We start from the raw sequence: 22,555 nt of genomic DNA on the forward strand, positions 1-22,555 counted from the left end.
TTTTAAAACTAACTTTATGAAGCTGATATATAGAGTTTTGCATGGCCGGGCCAGATGTAATATCACCAATAAAATGTATGCCCGGCTCATAGCCTAAAAAAATATTAATATTATATTTCCTTCCTATTCATCATTTATTGCTTGATTGAATATCACAATTTATAAAATTAAGTAAATTGGATAGTGGAAAATATTTCATTTTCAGGTCCATTTTGTAATAAAAAATAAACTAGATAAACATCATGAAGTTATCAAATTTATTGCTGAATAATTGATCTTAATGCCTAATATAAACTATAGATCAAATAAATAATTTGAGTTTTTTATGGAAAAATTTTGTCGATGGTCCCCGAGCGGTCTCGGACCTAATATTTTGATTATGGTGGTCAATACTGACATATTTCACATTTGAGTGATAATAAAGAGTCATGTTCGAAAACTCACGATCCAATAATCTTGCAAAGGAAATATATTTACAAGTGAAATTAAATTTGGTTATCCTTATTTACTTATATTTAAACAAAAGAAATTATATAATATAATATAAAAAAATCTTTTAGGTTTATATAGTAAATTTTTTCAATAAATCAATCTAAATAATGATAAATTTGAATATATATAAAGAGATCAGATTTAATTAATAATCAAATATAATCAGATCCAGAAAAATATTACATTTCATTATAAGTAAAAATAAGATAATATGAGGAAAGGATATAGACTAGAGGTCTGCAATGGGCGAGGTTTTAGCCCGCCAGACGGGCGTGGACGAGTTTTCTATAATATATTCAACATTGGGCTGTTGGCGGGCGGATAAATATTTTTAAAAAATTTATAAGTGGAGGTTAAAAAAATTTCAAAACAACGAGTGGGTGGGAATTTTGTCTAAACACCACCATTGCAGACCTCTAATGCAAACCCTCGATGCTCTAATAAAATGGGAAGAAGTTCCGTTGGATATATCGACGAAATCTCCCATCTAATATAAAAGTAAAAACTCACCCCATCGAATGAAAAGTATTTGACACAATATGCAAATAAAATTAATGAACCTGAAAAACTATATAAATTAATAAACAAGCAATAAGGATAAAAGAATAATTAATTTAATTATATTTTTATAAAAAATAAAATATGAATACACTTTTTGGCAAAAAATTTTTCTGGATATTCAATCTCCATTTTCCACATGATATTCTAACAAAGTTATTGCCCCCCCCCTCTAGCATTATAAAAACAAAGGGTGGGGTTATCTAGCATTGTGTCAATTTTAGAGAATTCAGAAAAAACTAGACAAAAATATTTTAAAATTTATATTGATTTAATTTTCCCCAAAAAAGTAGATAGAATAAATAAAATACAAAAATATCCAAGATTGATCAATTTAATGTAATTATAGAGTTCAAGGTCAATTGATATGTTTTGCTAGGATATAAAAAATTTCTATCGCGTTCATAGAAAATTTTGACTCAATAATCGGCGTTTTCCCCTCCCTCACAAATACCCTAATAGTTGCAACTTGCAATTAATTAGATATTTACCATTTATTTTATACTTATAAAAATTTGTTAATAAAATTAAGTTTTTATATATTTTTGTTGTCATCAAATAATTTAAATCGCAAAAGATTTTTCAAAAAAAATGATTATTAAGTAAGATGAAGCACAATCAAATTAACTTCTTTTTTTTCTAATAACTTATAAATATAAATTTTAAGATTGTCATAATATGAAAATAAAGAGTTAAAAAAATTTATAAAATGATAACTAACGAGAACGACGAAATAAAAATTTGTTTAAAAATTGTAAATAAAAAATAATTTTTTACATTTTAAAATTATCATGATCATCATAAATCTCGACAAGTTTCATTCAAAATTTTATAAAATTTTGGACTTAATTTTTCTCGAACGAAACTTTTGTGAAAAATATTTTACGATTAGAATAAAGTTTCGAAAAATTGAAAAGGGTTAAATTTTATTTTTATTTTTTATATTTAATGTCCTTCATAATTTTTTTTCAAGTTTTACATTAAAATTTTTCAAAAAAAAATTATAATTTGAAAAAAATGAAATTTTATTATAAAATTATAAAAATTTGAATTATGAAAATTTTAACATATATATAGGAAACTTTTTTGAAGATATCATCATTATTATTTGTTAAAAATCATTATTAAAAAATTAGTTAAACTGTATAATCTTTATTTTAAATTATTTAAAAAAATAAATATGAAAACTCTATTTACTCTGGTGTTAGTTAACTTTTTAAGTATTTCTTTTCAGCAAACCCAGTTTCAAATAAGGCAATCGCAATCACAAGACCAGAGCGACTCTTCAAATAAATTGAAAGCCTTAATTGCCTCGAAAATCTTGATACCTCCGCTTTTAGGTTCCATTCAACCAAGTCTAGATACAAATAGCCCATCAATCTTTTCAAATAATAACAAACAAGCCAATTCAATTATTACAGGTAGAACCGCTCAAAACGATCCTGCACTTACTGACCGGCTAAATAGGTTCCAAATATTTATCGATGCTATAAATAAACAGCTAGCCAACTTAGCATTATCAAACGTACAATCGAGCAATCGTTTTCAAAGATTACCAACCAAAAGAAATAGCGAACGGCACGAAAGATCTATTAGACCAAGACCTTATTATAGAAATGCAAGATCTGCAACACCTCATTACAGATATGTAAGACTATATCACAGATCTGCAAGATCTGCAACACCTTATTATAGATATGTAAGACTATATCACAGATCTGCAAGATCTGCAACACCTTATTATAGATACGCAAAATATGCTAAACGTGATCTTACACACGATGATCAAGGTGGATCCGATCCTAATGTATTTCCAGCACTCAATAAACCAACTTTTGTACATCCAGATCAACCAAATGTACATCCAGGCCCCAATGGGTTATTAGGTCCAATTCCAAATATAGATCCTGCCTACATCAACCAATTTATTATTCCACAGTTATCACAGATATATAATCAACAATATCGACAAATTCAAGCTGTGCCATTTGTTAATACTGTCAAAAGTGTGCGTATAGTTCCCCAGGAGCAGATCCACCAAGAGTTAGTTAAAATTCCAACGACAGAATTGGTTCCAGGGTGTAGTCCCGAGACTTATCAATATCAATATAAAGGGTTGAGTATAGAACCTACTTTAAAGACGATTGAAAAATTGATACCAACCCCTTTCCTTTACAAGCTTAAGACACTTCAACCCGAGATACAAAAATATGTAATGAAAGTTTTGCAACCGGAAATTGTGGAAAACTTGGTAAGTTACTATAGATTACAAGCTACCCTTAAAGAGATCCGGGGATACGAATTGACTCCTATTGAAAAGAAGGTCATAGGAATGGATGTAGTCCCTCAAACTCTCACTTTAAAAACTTTGGAACCCTATATTAAAAGCACTTTAGTTCATGATTTCGGCTACTTACCCTATAATTATCAAGTTAAAACACTAAATCCAGTCGTCAGCACACATCCGGTGCCAGGTGTTCAGATAGTTCCAGAAATACTTAAACAATATGGCGTTAAAATTAAACCCTTTTATTATTCTGTCCCAGCTTCACCGGCTTTATATGCTAACCCATTCCAATCTCAGTATAAGAAATGAGATTTCTTGATATTATATATAATTTAATATTTTACATAAATTTACTATGCAATGAAAATTGTTTGTATAATATTTTCTAGTCAATAAAACATAAAAAATTCTTATTGACTTTATAATAAGAATAAATATTAATTTTTTATCTTAAAATTAAATTTTCTCTTCTACAATTCAATAAAACTATATTAGCTTAATATGACAGATTTTTTCATTCACAAAAATTGTAGTTTTGATGTTAGCCTTAATGATGCAAAATATAGTTAGGTCTAGATGTAACAATCGTTCTTAAAAAATTTTGTGCATCAATGGTTTTTTAAAATAATTAATGGCAAGCATTTATATATTCATTTACAATAAAAATCCTTCACAATCTTGCGATAAAATTTCAATGGGGAGGGGGGAGTTTTAATATTATATTATTTTATTAGTCTTAATAATTTTTAATAATATTTAAATTATATGCTCGTATGAAATAAAATGACTACAATGTATCTTAAAAAGCATCAGATACAAATACCTCATATCTCTAAAAATACAGATACCACATTTTATATATAGAAACTTTAGCAACTCTGAGAATTGTTTATCTTGATCCAACCAAAACATAGATATGGATTGAAGTTTTACTTTCTTTCTTTCTATATTTCAAAAAAATGGATGTATACTTTTATTATTTAAAATTTGATTAAGTCACTATTATGTTATCGCTTGCTGCATTATTATTACATTTTGAATAGGCTATAAATGTTATCATTCTAGAATTTTATTTAATGCACTAATAAATTTAATAAATTTTTTTTTTAAAAAAGCATTATTATAAAAAAAAATATTGTATAAGTAATAGTCTATAATAGTATTATATTATATCTTACATATAAATTAATAATTTGCTTTGTATATTATAATAAATATTTCTAAAAAAATAAATATAGCGTATAAAATATATTATGACATCATTTTTCAAGTAAAGAAAGCTGTAAAATTTTTTCAAATTCTTCGTTAAAGTAAGAGTCCCTTTTTTCTTTATCTTTCAACTCTTTCTTGGATATTTGAATGGCTATTTTCATTTGTTCGTCCTAAGGATAAGTAAAAAAATTTTTTTATAGATTAAACAATTTTTTTAAATTATACTTCATCTATAGAGCTAGAACTAGAAGAGCCATTTAAATTGATGTTGAGATTTGGATTTTTGAGTTGAGTATTTATTTGGTCACTAAAAAAATAGCATTTTAAATCACTAAAATATATCCAATATTTTTTAATATTGAAAGGTCCAATCATTCATTTGAATGAAAAAAAATAACCTATCACTTTCTCTTGACATTTTTTGTTCTGAGGCATCGTCACATGGCCCATTTTGATGATCTACATTTTTTGGGCTCTCTTTCTTAAGTGCCTCCCAGACTGTAACCTTATCGTTTTCGGTCCCTTCGTCGATGAGACTCTGCTGAATCGCGTATTGTAACAAAGCGTTTTCAGCGTCGATATCGTTAGAAGTTCCGCCCCGATTTAATATAGAAGTGTTATGTTTGGGAAGGAAATAAGTATCTGTGTTGGTAATATTGTTAAAATTTTTGTCTGTATGGGTAAACCCGTTTAAGGAGGCAGAGTTCAGGGAGGATGGGTAATAACCGTCTAAATATTTTTTTTAAGTTAGGTTAACGTGTTGCAAATAAGAAGGAATGGATTATAAAAAGAAATATAGAAAAACGAAAAGGTTGAAAAAACTTTTATCTTTGTAATCGAGAGGGACTTGAAAAACGCAAGAATCAATTATACAAGACACCCGTCCTCCTTTGACATCAGAATCGTCTACTATTTTGCAGACCCCGTAAACGTCTTCGTCTTTAGCACATATATTGCAAAACGTTATGCGCGCGTTTAAAATGTGAAACAAAGGAATTTCTAAATTTAAATAAAATAAATATGAAAAATGTATATGTGTCAAACTAATAATTGATCAATATCATAATTATTTTTATATAATAATTGCTTTTTAATATATTTTTAATTATCTCAGTAAAACGGCTTTTGAGTAATATTTTAGCTTACTTTCATGAATATTATTTATTTGCCATTCTTTTTTTTCGTTATTATATTAAACCTTATTAAAATGAAGCACGTGTCCAATTTAGGCAAAAAATATGATTCCAAATGAAAAGGTGTTCATTGCTCAGACTTAGCGAATTGCAACCATATTTAAATTTGAAAAAAAAGTGTAGCTGCATTATAAATTAAATTATAAAGAATTTTCCCTAGGGTATCAAATGTTTGTCTTAAATTAATAAAGTGGTAAATAAATAACTCCCAAGAAAAATGTTCGATTAAAATAAAATCTTAGAGAAAACCCTTATAACAAAAGGAACTTTAGGACAACTTGGAGGGGGTTTCATAAACTGATTAAAAATTTATTAATTGTAACAGGTCGGTTTTGCAGTCAGTTCTTAACTGGTTACTTAAAAAAATATATATTCACTCATTTTAACATCATTTAAAAAACATATTTGAGAAATTAATAAACATTGGTGGTTACCTTTACAACACACAAAAAAATGAAAGTGGATATTTTTTTAAAAAATAAATTTTATTAAAAACTAATAATTTTGGAATTTTATTAATATTTTCTGTGCATTAATTTTAAATTATTTATTATATCAAAAAATAATCATCTAATATATTGAATATAGTCGATTAGTAATATTTATTCTAGGGATCCGGAACAAATAAAATTTTGCGTTCTTGTTCTTCTCTGCTTAAAAAATTAAGTTTGGTTTCATTTCGTTCCACGTTCCGCATTATTATTTATTCAATTGTTACATGCTAAGTATTCATTAACATTATCTAAAAAATTAACATTTATATTTTCGCGGTGGTACTAATATCCTGAATTCGTGTAAACACCTTTCAACACTAATTTGGTTATATAATAATTTATTGAAATTTAAAACCTTAACAGTTTAGTTAAGTTAAAATGATTTTAAATTTGATTTAAAATAAAGTTTAATCTTAAAATGAGTAATAATATTTTTATGTGAAGCTAACTGGAGAAGAAGAAAAAAATGAATGAGCTATATTATAAATATTATGTTTATAATAAATATATAAAAAAATTAAATTAAATTAAAATTTTTATTTTGTTGATGAATAATTATTAGATTAAATTAAATTTATTTTTTTTGAATTAAATTAAATTAATATCATTCTAGGTATTAGCTAATTCACAAATATTTTTTTTTATTTTATAAAATCCAGTATTGATCCTATGCAAATAATTTTTTTTAAAAAAAAAGATGTCGAGTACCAGTAAAAAAAAATTGAAAGCGGTAAATCTCTAAAATAAATCCCATTTTATTAATGGATTTACAAAAATAACAAAATAAAACGCGCACCGATTTTAACTGGGAAGCCAGGAGGTAATTGAAGGGTTATAAATTCTTTCAATTTGGAAAAGTGAGCGTTGCTCTTAGGCATGAGATCTATTATAGGAAGGATCTGAATATTTTTTTTAAAAAATAAATTATTAAAATTCATCTTGTTGAGTTATACAAAATATTTTATATATTGATTATACTAAAAAAAATAATTGGTATGAAATATCGTAGTATTTACTAGTATTCCATATTATCCTAGCGTATCACAAAAAATCTCAAATTATATAAAATATATTTTAAAAGCATGAAATAAATATAAATTTGAATTCTTAATCAATCTCAATTAAGGTAACATAACCAACTAAGATTTTTTTTTTAAATTTTGAGGGTTTTAATAAAATTTGTTGAATTAAATAATTTAAACATTCGAAATGTTTTTTGTTAAATTATCTTTTTTTCTAATTTAACATATTATGTAATATATTCCCTAATAAAAAATATATTCATGATATTAACCAATAAACTTTTTATTTTATTAATAGCAATTAAAAAAAATGTTCAAATCATTTTGATCAAATATTTAAGTTTCGTTAAAATAAATAATTATTGAGATCATTTTAAGTTTTAAAATTCTATAAATTTTTTGTTGTTTCTGCCTCGAATTGAAATTTGATTTAAGTATAAATAATCAAATAATGGTCATATAATTATGCTCAACTGCACAAATTAACTTTAAATATTTTTTTCAAAAAAAGATTTATTAAGATTCCATTGATAAACTAATGCAATCCTGTATTACATTAAATTACAGTGTAGACTATGATATATATATATACAGGGTTAACCTGATCTTGCAAAGATAACGGACATTCTTCAGAAAGCCACAAGGTGGCCTTAAACGTTTGTGATTTACTAACTATCTCTTTCCTAATTCTTCCAATATCCCCAGCCGTATTTCCACTCGAATCGCTCCTCTCGGGTAAGTTTGAATTATTGAAGGTAATTGCACTTTTAAAATTCAAATTGGATAAGCTAGTTTTTCTACCAAATTTGACTTCCGTTTCCTTGTTGGATTCGGGAGTCGAATCGTGATAACTAAATGAAGGGAAAAAGTATTGATCCATGGTTAAACCGGCCCGATTGCAGAATGCATTAGCGCATGATGTATCGCTTTGCGGAATCGAGTTGACCTTGCTCTTGGATAAATTAGAAGGGCTTATCTCAAAGACATCCTCCTGACAATCCAAAAATATATCCTCTTCGATGCTTTCTTTGCTCGATTCCTTTTTTGGCGCTTTTATACAGGGAGGTGGCTCTAATCCTGCGGCAACTATCGCACTCACTAAATTATCGGTTATTTCACCATTGATTTTTATATTATTCAACTCCTCTAGGCTTTTATCTTTTATTAAAAAAATATCATCGTAGCCATTCTCTAAATCGGTGGATAATTCGGGTATATATGTATAGTTTAAAGGCTCGCAACTTTTTGCTTGAACAGATCTTTGAGTTACTTTGCCAGTATTATTGATTTCTTCATCGAATATTGGATAAAGATTTATTTCATCATTCGTGGCATCTTGTACTCGGCAAGACACGTCGCTTCCGGGTGAAGGCAATTTGATGACTTTTTTCTCGTTGGCAGGGCTACCGTTTGTAGATGACATCGATTTTCTCACGAGAGATGAAAATTTGGCTTTACGATTGTTAAGTTTGACTGAATCTTTCGTTGTATTGCACTGAATAAAGATAAATAATAATAGTTAAATTTATGATTGGAATATATAATTTTATATATTATCATTTATTAATCTTTTACTAAAAATTATATTTAGAGGGTAAGTAAACTATGTAAAAACATAATATTAAAAAAAATTAATATTATACACTATTTATGTCATCGGTTTTGTCGTGCGTTTTATGGCTTGATTTAATAGAGAAAGTGGGCGATACATATGACGTATTGTCACCTATGAAATCAAATATTTTGCTAGTTATTACCTATTACCAGTGTTCTGCTTAAATGTATAAAGATTAACTAATTTTTAAATGTTTCAAATTAATAATAAATCGGGGAACTGGTAGCATAGTTTTTCTTTCATTACATATATAATGATAATATAATATAAATCAAAATTATGGTTTTCGTAAATTATGAGAGCTCGATTTTTAAACAGGCGTTTGGTAATAATAATAATTTGCTTGAATGGTTAAAAATAAGCCGGCTATTGTTTCTAAAAAAATGATATAAACTTTGCCTGGAATCATTTAGATAAATTTTGGGGGAGCTATCAGTTATGGCGGTGGTTGCTTCGTCTTTCGTGGTATCAGATACAGTTTTGAACCCAAAAAACGAATTAACAAGCGGTATCGAAGACATAAAGCAATGGCCGGTCTCTAAATCATGATTACCGACTAAATTATTTAAACGATTTTGATTGTACGACGTAGCGTGATTAGACGAATTAGAGTTCGTGTTAGTTGACGATGAAAGGAGAGGGTCGTTTGATGTTCGTTTTTTGGAAGTAAAATAATTGCTCAGTTTTTTTACCCCATTCGAATCGGCCAAATGTTCTAGCCTGGTTTTAGTGATTAGCTCAACGTTAAGGGCGTTGTAAACCTTTAAAGAAAATAAATTTAGAAATCGATGAATAGATTAAATAAATAATTATTTACTTGATTTTAAGTTAAAAAATTTTCTTTTTAAAAAAGAGACTAATTACAAACCCAATGTAATAAAAAAAATCATAATAACAATGAACGGACTGGTACTAGCCCATTGCAGAACTCCACAACTCCACGTGGAATATCAAAAAACAAAAAGCAAAAGCGATAAATGTAGTAATATCATTTTAAAAAAATATCTCTTGTAATAAAACTTTGCATTCATAACCATTGATGCTCTCGATCTTTTCATTTCTCCATCCCCATAAACCAGCTTTATTTCTGAATATAAATTTTTTTCCAATACATATATAATATGTAATTTTGTTGTTACAGTTGAAACATATATTATGTATAGATTTTATATTTCGATAGAACGCACATATACAATTATGGTATGAAACATATGTAGTCTGATAAATTATAAAATAAATAACTAATTTATAGTATAAATTTTTTATATATATTTAATAATGTTATTTTATTGAAATCTATAATATTTTTTTATATCTTCCTGATTTTTTTAAAATACTTTCCCGGAAGTGTAGTAATATAACCTTTCAAAACGGATATTATCGACATCCAGATAGGTTGTCATTATAGGGTTTTGCAAGCGTTGCTTAACGTGATTAGGGTGAGGTTTCATGAGCTCCAACTCTATAGTCTCCAGGGGAAGGCCCATCTCGAATATTTCGGTGGATATAGTTTTCTTGTCATGATCAAGCTCTATAAATTTTGCTTCAGCACCTTTATAATCAAAAATACATTAATTAATTTTTGTAATTTGTGCAATTAATTTTTTTTTACCAGTGCCATGAAATAGGTAAGAACGTCTGCCCCTATTTATTCCTTGTTCGTAAAAGTCTATTAGGGTTGAATCGATTCTTACATTTGGACCTGTGCATTATTTGTGAAAAATAGAATATATATTATAAAATATAATATATAATGTATAAGCTTTAAAAAAATATAATATATAATGTATAAGCTTTAAAAAAATATAATATATAATGTATAAGCTTTAAAAAATATAAGGTTACCAGATTTCCACACATTGCACGTATCGCTAGGACATAGTTTTGATATTAGGGGTACTTAGGAGAGAGAAAGAAGAAAAAAATTATAAGCTATAATTTTAGAAAAAAAATTTCTCGAATAAGTCATATTAATGATTGAATTTTTCGTTGATTTTAATAAAATATGAAAATAGTCGATTACAAAAACAGAATATTCATTACTTAGACTGGAGAATTCCCATTTTATTTCGAAGTAAAAATCGGGAGCCTATCAAAAAAATATAAAATAATAATCAGTAAATATAAGAAAGGAATAATTGATTTCTATAAAAATAGGAAAAGAAAAAAGGAAGATAATAAAAGGAAATAATATAATCAAATCGTCTAACTGAATTTTAAAACCTCGTGTATAGCTTTGAGGATTTGGGGAATAGACTTCATTTCCTTGATATACCTTTGATAGTATCTGTGTTGTAGTAATAGTTGGAGCATCTCGGAATTGCCAACACTAGTAGCTTCGTGGATAACTTAATAAATTTTTTTAAATGTCATTTTATATAAATTTAGTAGATTAAATGATGGATTTTGCTGTTGCTTAAATCAGGGAAAAGCTAAAATAATCATTTTCCAGACAGGACCTAATACCCACAGTACTGGAGGTTTCTAAATGTTAATAGACCAAGGAAATAAAATTAAGTGGCAAATAGTGCGAATATAGTGGCAGATCAGATGTTAAGAAACAAGACGTTATACTAAATGAGAAATTTAAAGGCATTATTATGGTAAATAAGTATGATTAAAAATAAGTTAATAGAAAAAAAATTAAGTGTGAGGATGTTGTAAGTGCTTGGATATCCGACTAAGTGACAAGCAGAAATAATTAACAAATGGAAAAATGAAAATAATAATTATGCCTAAACCAATGACTTTAATATCAATTTAGACTGATGATCCATTTATACATATACCTTAAAGTCAGCTGTTCAACTTCCTTGGCTGTAGTAGACGTCATTTCGTTTAAATGCCTTTCAATAAAGGACTTCAATGTATGTACAATTTTTAATGCATTTTAAATAAATTACATACATCTAGATTAGTATTAATCTCATTGGACTGAACCGATCATAGATGTTGAAATAGTTAATGTTGAAAAATAAACTTTAAATAAATTCCGTAATTTTAATACTAAAAAAAATGAACTCTTTCCTCGTATTTTTTTCGACATTTGATTTTTAAATAAAGGTTTTTGTGGATTTAGAAAATGTAGGAATTGGACAAGTTTTAGAAAACATTTCACGAATCGATATTATAGAAAAATCAATATTTCATGGTTATTATTATAATTGAATTAAGGAGTTTATGGATGACCAATAAAATAGGATAAGTATACATTCAAATGGATAGGGTATTTCTCATTTAAATCAAACTTATTGTTATTTTTCTGAATAATTAAGGCAAAATTATTCAAAATAGAGTGTTCAATTTCAAATATAAAATAGATAATACGTAGCATGGCATGGTAATAATATCATATAAATTTATGTGATAATGTATTAAAAATCAGAAATTTGCTACACATATCTAACAGACTCAAAAATAGACCTTTGACCCATGTCCAGCCATCTCCTGCATATCAAAATAATGTTATCGATATTTTATATCTGATCGAATCGGGCCGATATTTCACCTATTTTAAAATATCGGTTATCGGCAAATATTATAAAATTTTCCAATCCGATCCAATACAAAATGGCGTTTTTAACAAAAATAAAATATTATAAAATTTTTTAAAAAAGTTATATCTAAAAACCATTTATTTTTATAAATAAAATCGACCATTTTTATGTTTAATTTTTTTAATAGTAATAATTAGTTAATAAACATTTTGCCATATTGTTATTATTTTTTGCATTCTGTTTATAAAAGTGTGCAATAATCTCTTCAGAATCTGTTTTTAGTGAAGCTAGTGATATAGTCCCCATCATCGCAGATTGACCTCTGATAAATTGGAAATTTTGGTATTTCTAAAAAGAAATCTTCGATATATTAATTTTAAATATTTATTTCAAATTTTATAATATATTTGTTTATTACTTATTATGTAAATAGATTAATATATTACTTATTATATAAATAAGTGATTTTTCTCTAAAAAAAATTTATTATACTTTTAGAATTACAAGTGAATTGAATATAAAATATACTAATCATTATAATATATTTAAATCATGTTATGGTATAGTTAAATTATATATTAAAAATTAAAACCATTGGTTTCTTTACAGAATACAAAATTAGATAAGATATCGGATCGGTAATCGGCCGATATCAATTTAATATCGGGATTATAGGATAGGGACGGCTTCCAAAACGTGGTATCGGTACACCCCTAATTTAAACCATTTTTCTCCCCACATTAACCTATATTTTAAATAATAGCATTTTAAACTGTCAAAATCGGAAAACGTATCAGGATAAATATTGCATATCAACATGATAATAAACGGGAATGCAGTATGAGCATATTATGAATAAATAGGAACGTTAACTATTTTTGCTGTTATATTAAATCCGTTCCTCTTTCTATGACACTATTTATCTTGCTCATTTAAAATATAGACAATGCATATAAGAACACAAACCACGTTTTTATAGATCGCATTTCTTATAAAATAGAGATCATATGGATTGTTGCACTTTAAAAAAAATGTAATGTTTCTGCAAATAAATAAATATAATTTTCAGAGATCTCTCTGGAGTGCCGAAAATAGTAAGATTTTTAAAAAAACCTGGTCTAAGCCTAAAAAAATGATAACATTTTTGCTCAAATTTAACAAGTACGTTTTCAAAAATTTATAAGGTATCAGCCAAACTTTATAATATTAAATTTTAGATGCATCAATGTTTTTCATCAAAATACATAACAAATTATTTGTGACTTCAATTTGAAAGGTTATTTAATTATTATTTTTAATATAAAAAGAAAAACAATAGAGAAAATAAAAAAAAATATATATTGTACTGGTATATTTGATTAAAATGTGTTTTTTAAGTATATATTTTAGTCAAGATAATTAAAAAATATTAATTTTATAGAGTGGTTTGAGGGAATTTTTTTTTAAAATAGTCATTTACTTTTTTCCAGATATTGGTAAGAAATCTTTTTAAAGGGGATATATATGTGCATAAAAAATTGAATGTCATTGTTATTTTAATAAAAATAATATAAGTATCTGAGCCAGGGTTGCCAGATCTCACGATTTAGCCGTGATTCTCACGATTTCTTACCTAATTTTTTACTTACTCACGTTTTCTCTCACGCTTTTCTCACGTTTTTTGAGTAAATTAAAATAATCATGCCTAGACTCACATCTTTTCTCATGTTTTTAAATTTTTTCAAAATATTTTTAAATTTTTTTAAATATTTTTAAAAACAAATATTAATTAATTTTATTTTAAAATATTTAAAAAAATTGTAGTATTTATTAATGGTTCAACTAACCAATCATATATTTTTAAATTTATATTCATTTTTAAATTTTTTTAACATAGTTTATAATATTAAAATTAACATATCAAATTCATATTCATTTAATTACCTACCTACAAATTCAATTTTTGGATAGTTTATCAAGTATAATATGAATTTAAATAATAACTATTATGGATTTTATAAATCATATATTAAAACTAGTAAAATTTTAAATGAAATAAATTAATTATACATACACTCACAAATTATTAGTTTAATTTAATTTAGATATTGCTAAATTATTTTATGAAAATGATCCTGAATCTATTTAATCAAAATAAACAAAATGTTTTTAGATATTTCATAATTTGATTGTTAATTTAGCATCTAAGTTAAATTAAACTAATTATATTTTGTGAGAGCTTCCTGTATTTTGGATTTGCTAATCCATTCTGTAACAAGTTCAAGAAATAGAAAAATGAGGGTTTAAAAGAAAATAACAAATTATAAATTAATTTTACTTAATTATTTCATAAAAATGATCCTGAATTAATCAACTCTAGCAATTAATGTTTTTATATAATTCTTAATTTGAAGTAAAATTAATTTATAATAAAGGTAATTTATATTCAGTAGGTCAGATTATTATTTTTAAAAGCTAACTTATAATTTGATTTATTCTGTATCTAAACCTCATTATCTAAAAATTTAATATAATATCTATTTCTTGAACTTTTTACAGAATGGATTTGCAAATTCAAAATATTTAAGGAAACTCTCACAATTATAATTAGTTTAATTTAACTTAGATATTGCTAAATATACAATCAAATTAAGATACATCTAAAAACATTCATTTCTAGAGTTCAGGACAGGAACATTTTTATAAAATAATTAAATAAAATTTATAATAAAGGTAATTTATATTCAGTAGGTCAGATTAAAATATTTAAAAAATGCTAATTTATGATTTGATGTATTCTGTATTTTCTTAAAAACCTCATTATTTACAGAATGGATTTTCAAATTCAAAATATTTCAGGAAGCTCATCCTCAACCTCAAGTTATAATTTTCAAGATGAAAAATTGAAATAAAAACAAACCAAAAAGAGGAAAATATATAAGGTAGGTTATAATAAAAGTTGGGAACAAAAATATGAATGGATAAAGCAGCTTTCAGGGTCGTCTGTAAAATGTAGTATATGTGCATCATGCTTTTCAATAAGCCATAGTGGAGAGTATGATATAATCAAACATATGATATCTAACAAACATAAGCTGGCAAATGAACAATCTCGAACCAATACTACTATATCATCATACATAACCAAATATTTTAAGAATGAGACCTTGTGCGTTATTGCTGAAACAACATTCATATAGCTATATGTCGGCTGATTGTTCAAGCAAGCTATTTTCCACACTTTTCCCTGACTCTAAAATTGCATCAATATTTTCATGTGGCAAAGCAAAAGGCTCGCAAATAATAAAAAATATTTTGGCACCTGAAACAAAGGCAAATATTATAAAAGATCTAAAAAACAATCATCCATTTTCAATACTAACGGATGCATCGAATAAAGGTAATATAAAAACATTTCCCAACAAAAATAATAAAATAAATGTTAAATTACTTAAATTTTTTTGTCTGACAGTGAAACCTCTAAAGACATATCTAGATGTTTACTAGAAAATTTAAAAATAGCTGGACTTGATATTTCTAATGTAACGGCCTATTGTGCAGATAACACATCTGTAAACTTTGGGAAAAATCAAAGTATTTAGACAAAGTCATAATAATAATATTATACCAATAGGCTGTATATGCCATATTCTTCACAATTCGTTCAAAAAGGCTGTAATTTTTCTCAAATATGATATTGAGAGTATAGTAATAAAATGCTATAATGATTTAGCAACTCGACAAAAAGAGTTACAATTTTAAAAGAATTGGTAGAATGGTCAGAATTACTTCGCCATGTTCCAACACACTGGCTTACATTAATCCCAGCGATTGAGCAAATGCTTAAGTATTTTCAAACCCTTAGGCCACTTCCAAACACGACGTTTTTTCAAAGCGATAAATAACAAATTAAGCTTAATAGATGTGTGCTTCCAAACCAAACGATTTTTTCATGCATACGATTTTGCGATTATTTTAATAACAAACTAGCTTGATTTTTTTTAACGATTAAATGGCGTCTGATACAATTGAAATGAATAAGTAATTTTTTTATTCAATAAATGAAATGATTTTAGAGGAAATTTTGTATCTGAATTGATAAATTTTGTAGAAGATCATGCGATTTATGGAACCAATCTAATGATAATTATTCTAATAGATTATTAGTAGATGAACTATGGACTTTATGTGCTAAAAAGTAGAACAAGACTTTATATTGAAAATATTGACTATTTTATAATAATAATTTTTAATTAACAGACTTTTTAATTAGATACTATTTATTAGTAAGCATGGAATATGAATTTTAATAATTTATATCTTTATTTAAATAAAATTATTTTTTATCCTTTATTATTTACCAGGCTTGATTCATCCCCAAATGTCTGTAAATTAAAATGGAAGAATTTGAGGGATTCTTATTTAAAATGAAAAGAGAAAGAGAGAAGAAGTGCATTCAGGTGATGCTGCAAAAGCTAGCACTCCATGGAAATGGTATGATTCACTATCATTTCTTACTACTTCCACCACACCAAGAAAGACACTAAATAATATCACAGATAATATAGAGAATGTAAGACCTGTAAAAAGGGCTAGAGTAACAAAAGACCCAATGGAAAGATATTTTGACAAAATGTTAGAAATTGATAATGACCCAGATAGATTATGGTGCCTGTCTTTAATTGATAATGTAAAGAAGGTGCCAAATGAAGTTAAGGACACCATGAAAATTAATGTGCAAACTCTTATTTATAATTATATAAATAATATTATAGTAGAAAATGTTGATGTTTAAATAGTTATGTATTATTTTATAAGTTTAAATTAAAATAAATGATTTATATACACATACATAAGTGATTTATATACAAATACAAAAGCAATTTATTAATTTATACACACATACAAAAGTAATTTATATATAATGATAAAATGTTAAATTAAACATATATTTAAGAATTAAAATAGTCTTTAAATAATTCTCTAATTTCTCTTGAATTAGAACTTGAAGCATTTAAAGATCTAATGATCCCTAAATTTTCAGTAATAGGTAAAATATTAGGTGTATAATCTATTTCATCATAATCAATAATAATATTATGTGAAAGAGTAATTGTAGATATAATTTTATCAGCAATTTCAACTGAACACTCTATAGCTTTAGAAAGTAGGGCAAATATAGCAGTAGCTATGCCAAATGTGCATTCAATTTTCCGTTTTTTTTATAATGTCTCATAATAAAATATCTAGTTATAAGATTAATTTTTAAAAAATCAGCTGTAAAATATAAATCGTTGCTGTTTGGAAGTAAAAAATATTGCGAAAAACGTGCCTCGGAAAACGTTTTGAAAAAACGTAATGTTTGGAAGTGGCCTTAAAGAATATTTTTTATCATTATCAGTAACCCCACCAATTTTGAAAATATTTTTTGAAGATGATTTTGCAGAGGCCTATTTAGGTGTTGTCCTTAACGTTGGCACTATAGTTAATAACATAAATTTACAATTGCAATCTGAAGATGTATTAGCAATATATATACATGATCTTATCCTAAAATTAAAGAATTCATTAAATTCAAAAATTCAACAAAATTTTTATGGGAGCATTTCTAAAAATATTTTACAACATGATAATGATGTAGAAAAGGCAATAAATTTCAATAATGAATCAAAAATATTTATAAAAAATATTATAGATTATGTTGAAAAACGTTATGAAATAATAGATAATATAGGGAAATATCTTAGCCCTATGACATTGGATAAATGTCCAGCATTTGAGCAATTACAAAAAATTATTATTAATTATAAAATACCAGATATAGATAGTCTCTTTGAGGAATATTCGCAATTTTATTCATATTATGAAGAAAAATTATCAAAAAACAATCATATGAATGCCCAAGAAAAATGGATGGATTTCCTCTCTAATAAAAACACCCTTGATAGAGAAAATATGTGATTTTATATTTTCTATTCCGCATTCAAATGCTTCATCCAAGAGAATATTCAGTTTAATGAAAAGAACACAATCATTTACATTTATCAACATTGGAAGCAGAACTTATGGTGAAACAAAATTTTAATTATTCATGCAAAGAGTTCTCAGCCTATCTCCACAGTGCTGATGGGAAATCTTTATTACCTCTTTTAAAATCATCTATAAAATATAATAATTAATATTATGCGATATTTATAACATGGAAAATTATACATTATAATAAGATTAGTAAATCAATAAAGAATTTGAATTTTCATTGTCTTAAAATTTTTTAAATATAACATATTAACAAAGATTAGTATGTTACAACATTCCCGGCCGAAGGCCTGGCAAAAGTGGGCCAAAGGCCCGCAAATTGGGGGGTATGGGGGCAAAGCCCCCCATTAAAAGAAAAACTCACGTTTTCAAGCGAATAATATCTGGCAGCACTAATTTTTAAGAAACTATTTTGATCCCAATGAAAGAAAATAAACTGCACTCTATAACAAGCATTCACCAGCTTACATTATATTTTATGTTAGAAGAAGAAAAAAAAATTAAAATAAGAAAATCTCTATTTCTTTCAATTAAATTAGTTTTGGATATGCTAATTATATGTAACTTCATAAATAATAAGATATTAGTGGACAGACAGAAAATTTTAAAATCCTTTTAAATAGGAAATAAATTTAAAATTAATGTTAAAAACGTTTTTTAACAACACAATAAATTGAAAGATTATCATATAAAATTCCATATTTATAATATGCTATTTAGCCCCATAGCCAGAAAGGCACCCTTCCCCCCCCCCCTTCCAAATAAATAATAATAAATTCCAGCCTCCAAATCTAGCCTATAAATTTGTTTCTTATGACTTATGAAAGAACAATATCCCTCAAAAAAATATATTGTCTCCCCTCAGCTGATACTTCCTAGATACAAGCCTGATATCAATATATTTATGATATGTATCATATTTTTAAAAAAATATATAAATTCTATATTAAAATAATATATGTAAATAATTTTACTTGACCAGCCATCTTTGTTTAAAGAGTCAACAACATCAGCACCATTTTCCAAAAGGATTTTGACACATTCAAGATTATTTAATAACACAGCAAGTTGAAGAGGTGATCTGCCTCTAGGATCTAATTTTTCTATATTGCACTAATTTTACAAATATTTAAAGTATTTTTTAAAAAGATTCATCATATACTTTAATTATGCTAATTTATATTTACAATTTAAAAAGTATGGACTAATTTATCTATTTCAAAACAAAATTAAACCATGTGTATATTTATAAAATAAGAATTATAAATATTATATTATGAACTTATTGAAGTTATCGAAAACCTAGATTTAATAGATCTTATATAGAACTAACCCCATTTTTCTTAATGTGTTTCAAAAGAATTTTAGGTTTGATTTCCCATATAGCTAGATGTAATGGATATTTATCAACAATAATAGAATATGAAGAATTTAAGGAGCTTGATTTTTCCATAAATAATTATAAATTATAAAAAAAAAATTAAAATCGATTTGATTTTATCCTTCCATATGATAATGGGCAAAATTTACATCGCAACAAATCGCCTAATATTTTTCGATTTTTTGGATAAATTTGAAGGAAGATTGATATCTTACACTTTCATCATAATGAAGGGAAAACTTGTGTTTAAGATGTTAGTAGTAGGACTTTATTATAGAAGTACATTTTTTAGAGAATAGATTTCAAACTGAGCCTAGGAAATAGCATCGAGTGCGCTCTCCTAATTTTTATTGTTTAACGTGTAAATAGCAGTGTTTGATTAGCCCTCTGAAGCAAAAAAAACTCTTTGAACTAAAAATAAATTTTTTTGATTGCCCCTGAAAGATTTCTTATATAATTCTATTAAGTAAATTATAGATTTAATTTTATTATTCAAAAATTAATAAGACAATCTAAATATTAATGAATACTATTTTAAATATTAGATTAAATTAATACATGTAAATTATATTTTCACTATGTCGGCTAGCAATTAAATTTTGTGTTAAAAATAGAATATCAATATCACTCACTAAATATAATTTAGCATTAACAATTGAAGCTTAATTGACTATTATTATTTAAATAATTTTATAACCACTAATTAAATTATAATCCTTTATTAATTGAAAACTAAAAAATTTAATATTGTAATTAGCAGAGTTCAAAATGACTAACCAACTGTATATTTATTTTTAAATTTTATTATCATACCTATTCTCAAGGTCCAAATAAGTATACAGTGGCGTAACCAAGATTGATCCATGGTGGGGGGGGGGGGGGGGTTAAAATTTTTTTGGGGCCTCCGCCCCCAAACCGCATTTTAAAAATTTGCCAATTTTGTACTTTATTGGTGTCTAACCACTATACTACTAACCAGCATAACTGAAAAAAATACTAGTAAGAAAATTTTGGCCAAATTTATTATTAATACGCGACTGAAAGCATGTGATGAAAATTTTATCAATGTTTAGTCAATTGTAAATTAATTCAATCCATTCGGTGTAGAAAGAAGAATAAAATCGCTTCCACCCCCAACCTCCCATTTTTTATGATCACTCAATATATCTTATTCTATGTTAAAAATAATTATTTTATTTAAATTTTTGCATTTAACAAAATTTTGCAAAGAATTTCATTATAGATTTTATTTATTATTTATACAATAAAATAAATTTCAAAATGTATGATATTTATATAGATTATATTAAAAATTTATTCTTAATAACTATATTTAAAAAAAATAGAATTACAATAAAATATAAGTAATTATTGTGCGGTATTTAAAAAAATCTAATTAACATTTATAATATAATTAATACAAATGTGTATATTAATAAAACATAAATAATTCTTATTAGAGATCCGCAAAAGTAAGAAAAGCGAGGTCGGGCCTAATATTTTTTTAAAAAATTTGGGCCGGGTTGGGTCGGGCCTTAGAAATTTTTTTAATATATCTAAATATATCAATTTTATGTTAAATTTTTTATGTAAAATATAAATATTTGATTTTATTTATAAAAACATGAGGCCATATAACATATATCTTTTATTTTAGTAATTAAGATGAATTTCTATATTTAAATAAATTCGGGACAGTCCGACAAATCTTTTTTTAAATAATTTCGGGCAGAGCCGGGCGTGAAAAATTAGACCCGATGCAGATCACTAATTCTTTGTGCAAATGCAATATTTTATTAAAAATAGTATAATATATAAATATTATGACTAAGAATTCATTATAATTACGTTTTGAATATAAAAATTTTATGATTAAGATCATATTATAATAATATAGCAATTTTATAAATAGAATTTATAAAGAGAGGTTTACTTTTCTTTGAGATTTAACTAATTCATCTAGAATCAAATTTTTATCTAGAATAATCTCCTTATAAATATTTAATATTGCGAATCCATTTAAACGGCTTTCACCGGTGCTATATCTCAAATAGGTTTTTAACCTTTTCAAGTTGAAAAAGACCTTACATTAGTGCAGGTGCTAATAGGTAAGGTAGCTAAGATAAAAGGCAATGTTTTGATATTAGGCAGGGAATCTAAAGTGCAATTATATATGGAAAGGGCCTGCAAAGCATATTTTGGTCTCTAAGAGTACTCTATTCTGTTAACATTTTTATACCAAAATTCGACATCAAAAAGTAATTTATCATACGATCCTGATAATTCATCAGAATAAAACTCTGAGATTTTCTTAATATCCTCTCGCGTTTCAAGTGTATTTAGCAGCGTCTACATGACAGTATATTCACTGGATGCAAACCCCCCTCAAAAATATATATCTACCCCCTAAAAATACCAAAATGTTATCCATAGATAATTTAAAAATGTATGAAAATTTTTTTAGATTATTATAGCCTACCCCCCAAAATGCCTACCCCCTACCTCATACTCCCTACCCCTTTATAGATATTAGGATGCAAAATGCCCCCCCCCCGTTTATGTAAACACTGGTATTTAGACTCAACCGGCAAAAGAATATAAAAGCTGTTTAAATAAAATTGTGACTAATAAATCTTTCATTTAATTCAATAAAGGGAGTAAAAATATTTATTTTATAAAAATCCTCAATCGTAGATGCATCAATATTTAAGCTATTGAAATTTTTAATCCAAAACATATTAGCGCTCATACTTTCTCGTTATATTTACCAAATTAAATGATTTTTCTTT

The 22,555-nt window shown here is 26.0% G+C and overlaps 1 protein-coding gene across 2 annotated transcripts; it reads right to left on the reverse strand.

Annotated features, from left to right (window-relative positions):
• Positions 1-4,519: 4,519 nt before the first annotated feature.
• Positions 4,520-19,893, reverse strand: LOC135923619 (ankyrin repeat domain-containing protein 13D-like). 2 transcript variants are annotated; one of them, XM_065458465.1, is made up of 16 exons: positions 19,719-19,893; positions 19,360-19,498; positions 11,097-11,221; positions 10,917-10,962; positions 10,719-10,772; positions 10,486-10,575; positions 10,236-10,425; positions 9,894-9,960; positions 9,268-9,634; positions 8,902-8,984; positions 7,860-8,753; positions 7,033-7,135; positions 5,372-5,548; positions 4,948-5,191; positions 4,775-4,856; positions 4,520-4,719 (listed from the first exon to the last, which is right to left on the reverse strand). In XM_065458465.1, the coding sequence occupies exons 1-16, from the start codon at positions 19,836-19,838 to the stop codon at positions 4,597-4,599; spliced, it is 2,904 nt and encodes a 967-aa protein (XP_065314537.1). In that variant the 5' UTR covers positions 19,839-19,893; the 3' UTR covers positions 4,520-4,596. The 2 variants fall into 2 exon arrangements, with proteins under 2 accessions (XP_065314537.1, XP_065314536.1); XM_065458464.1 differs by having other exon boundaries at positions 4,522-4,719; positions 4,948-5,278; positions 19,719-19,890.
• Between the last annotated feature and the right edge of the window lie 2,662 nt (positions 19,894-22,555).

Source organism: Gordionus sp. m RMFG-2023, chromosome 2 (genome assembly GCF_954871325.1).
Source record: "Gordionus sp. m RMFG-2023 chromosome 2, tfGorSpeb1-WG-v2, whole genome shotgun sequence".
Lineage (NCBI taxonomy): Eukaryota > Metazoa > Nematomorpha > Gordioida > Chordodea > Parachordodidae > Gordionus > Gordionus sp. m RMFG-2023.

What these genes read in the sequence shown, in the direction of transcription:
- LOC135923619 (XM_065458464.1), bottom strand. Translation starts at nt 19,838, where the DNA reads ATGGAAAAATCAAGCTCCTTAAATTCTTCATATTCTATTATTGTTGAT. An exon ending in TGGCTTCCCAGTTAAAATCG is followed by an intron (nt 5,549 to 7,032) that starts GTGCGCGTTTTA and finishes ATTTAAATTTAG; the next exon opens with AAATTCCTTTGTTTCACATT. An exon ending in GTTCTAGCTCTATAGATGAA is followed by an intron (nt 4,720 to 4,774) that starts GTATAATTTAAA and finishes ACTTATCCTTAG; the next exon opens with GACGAACAAATGAAAATAGC.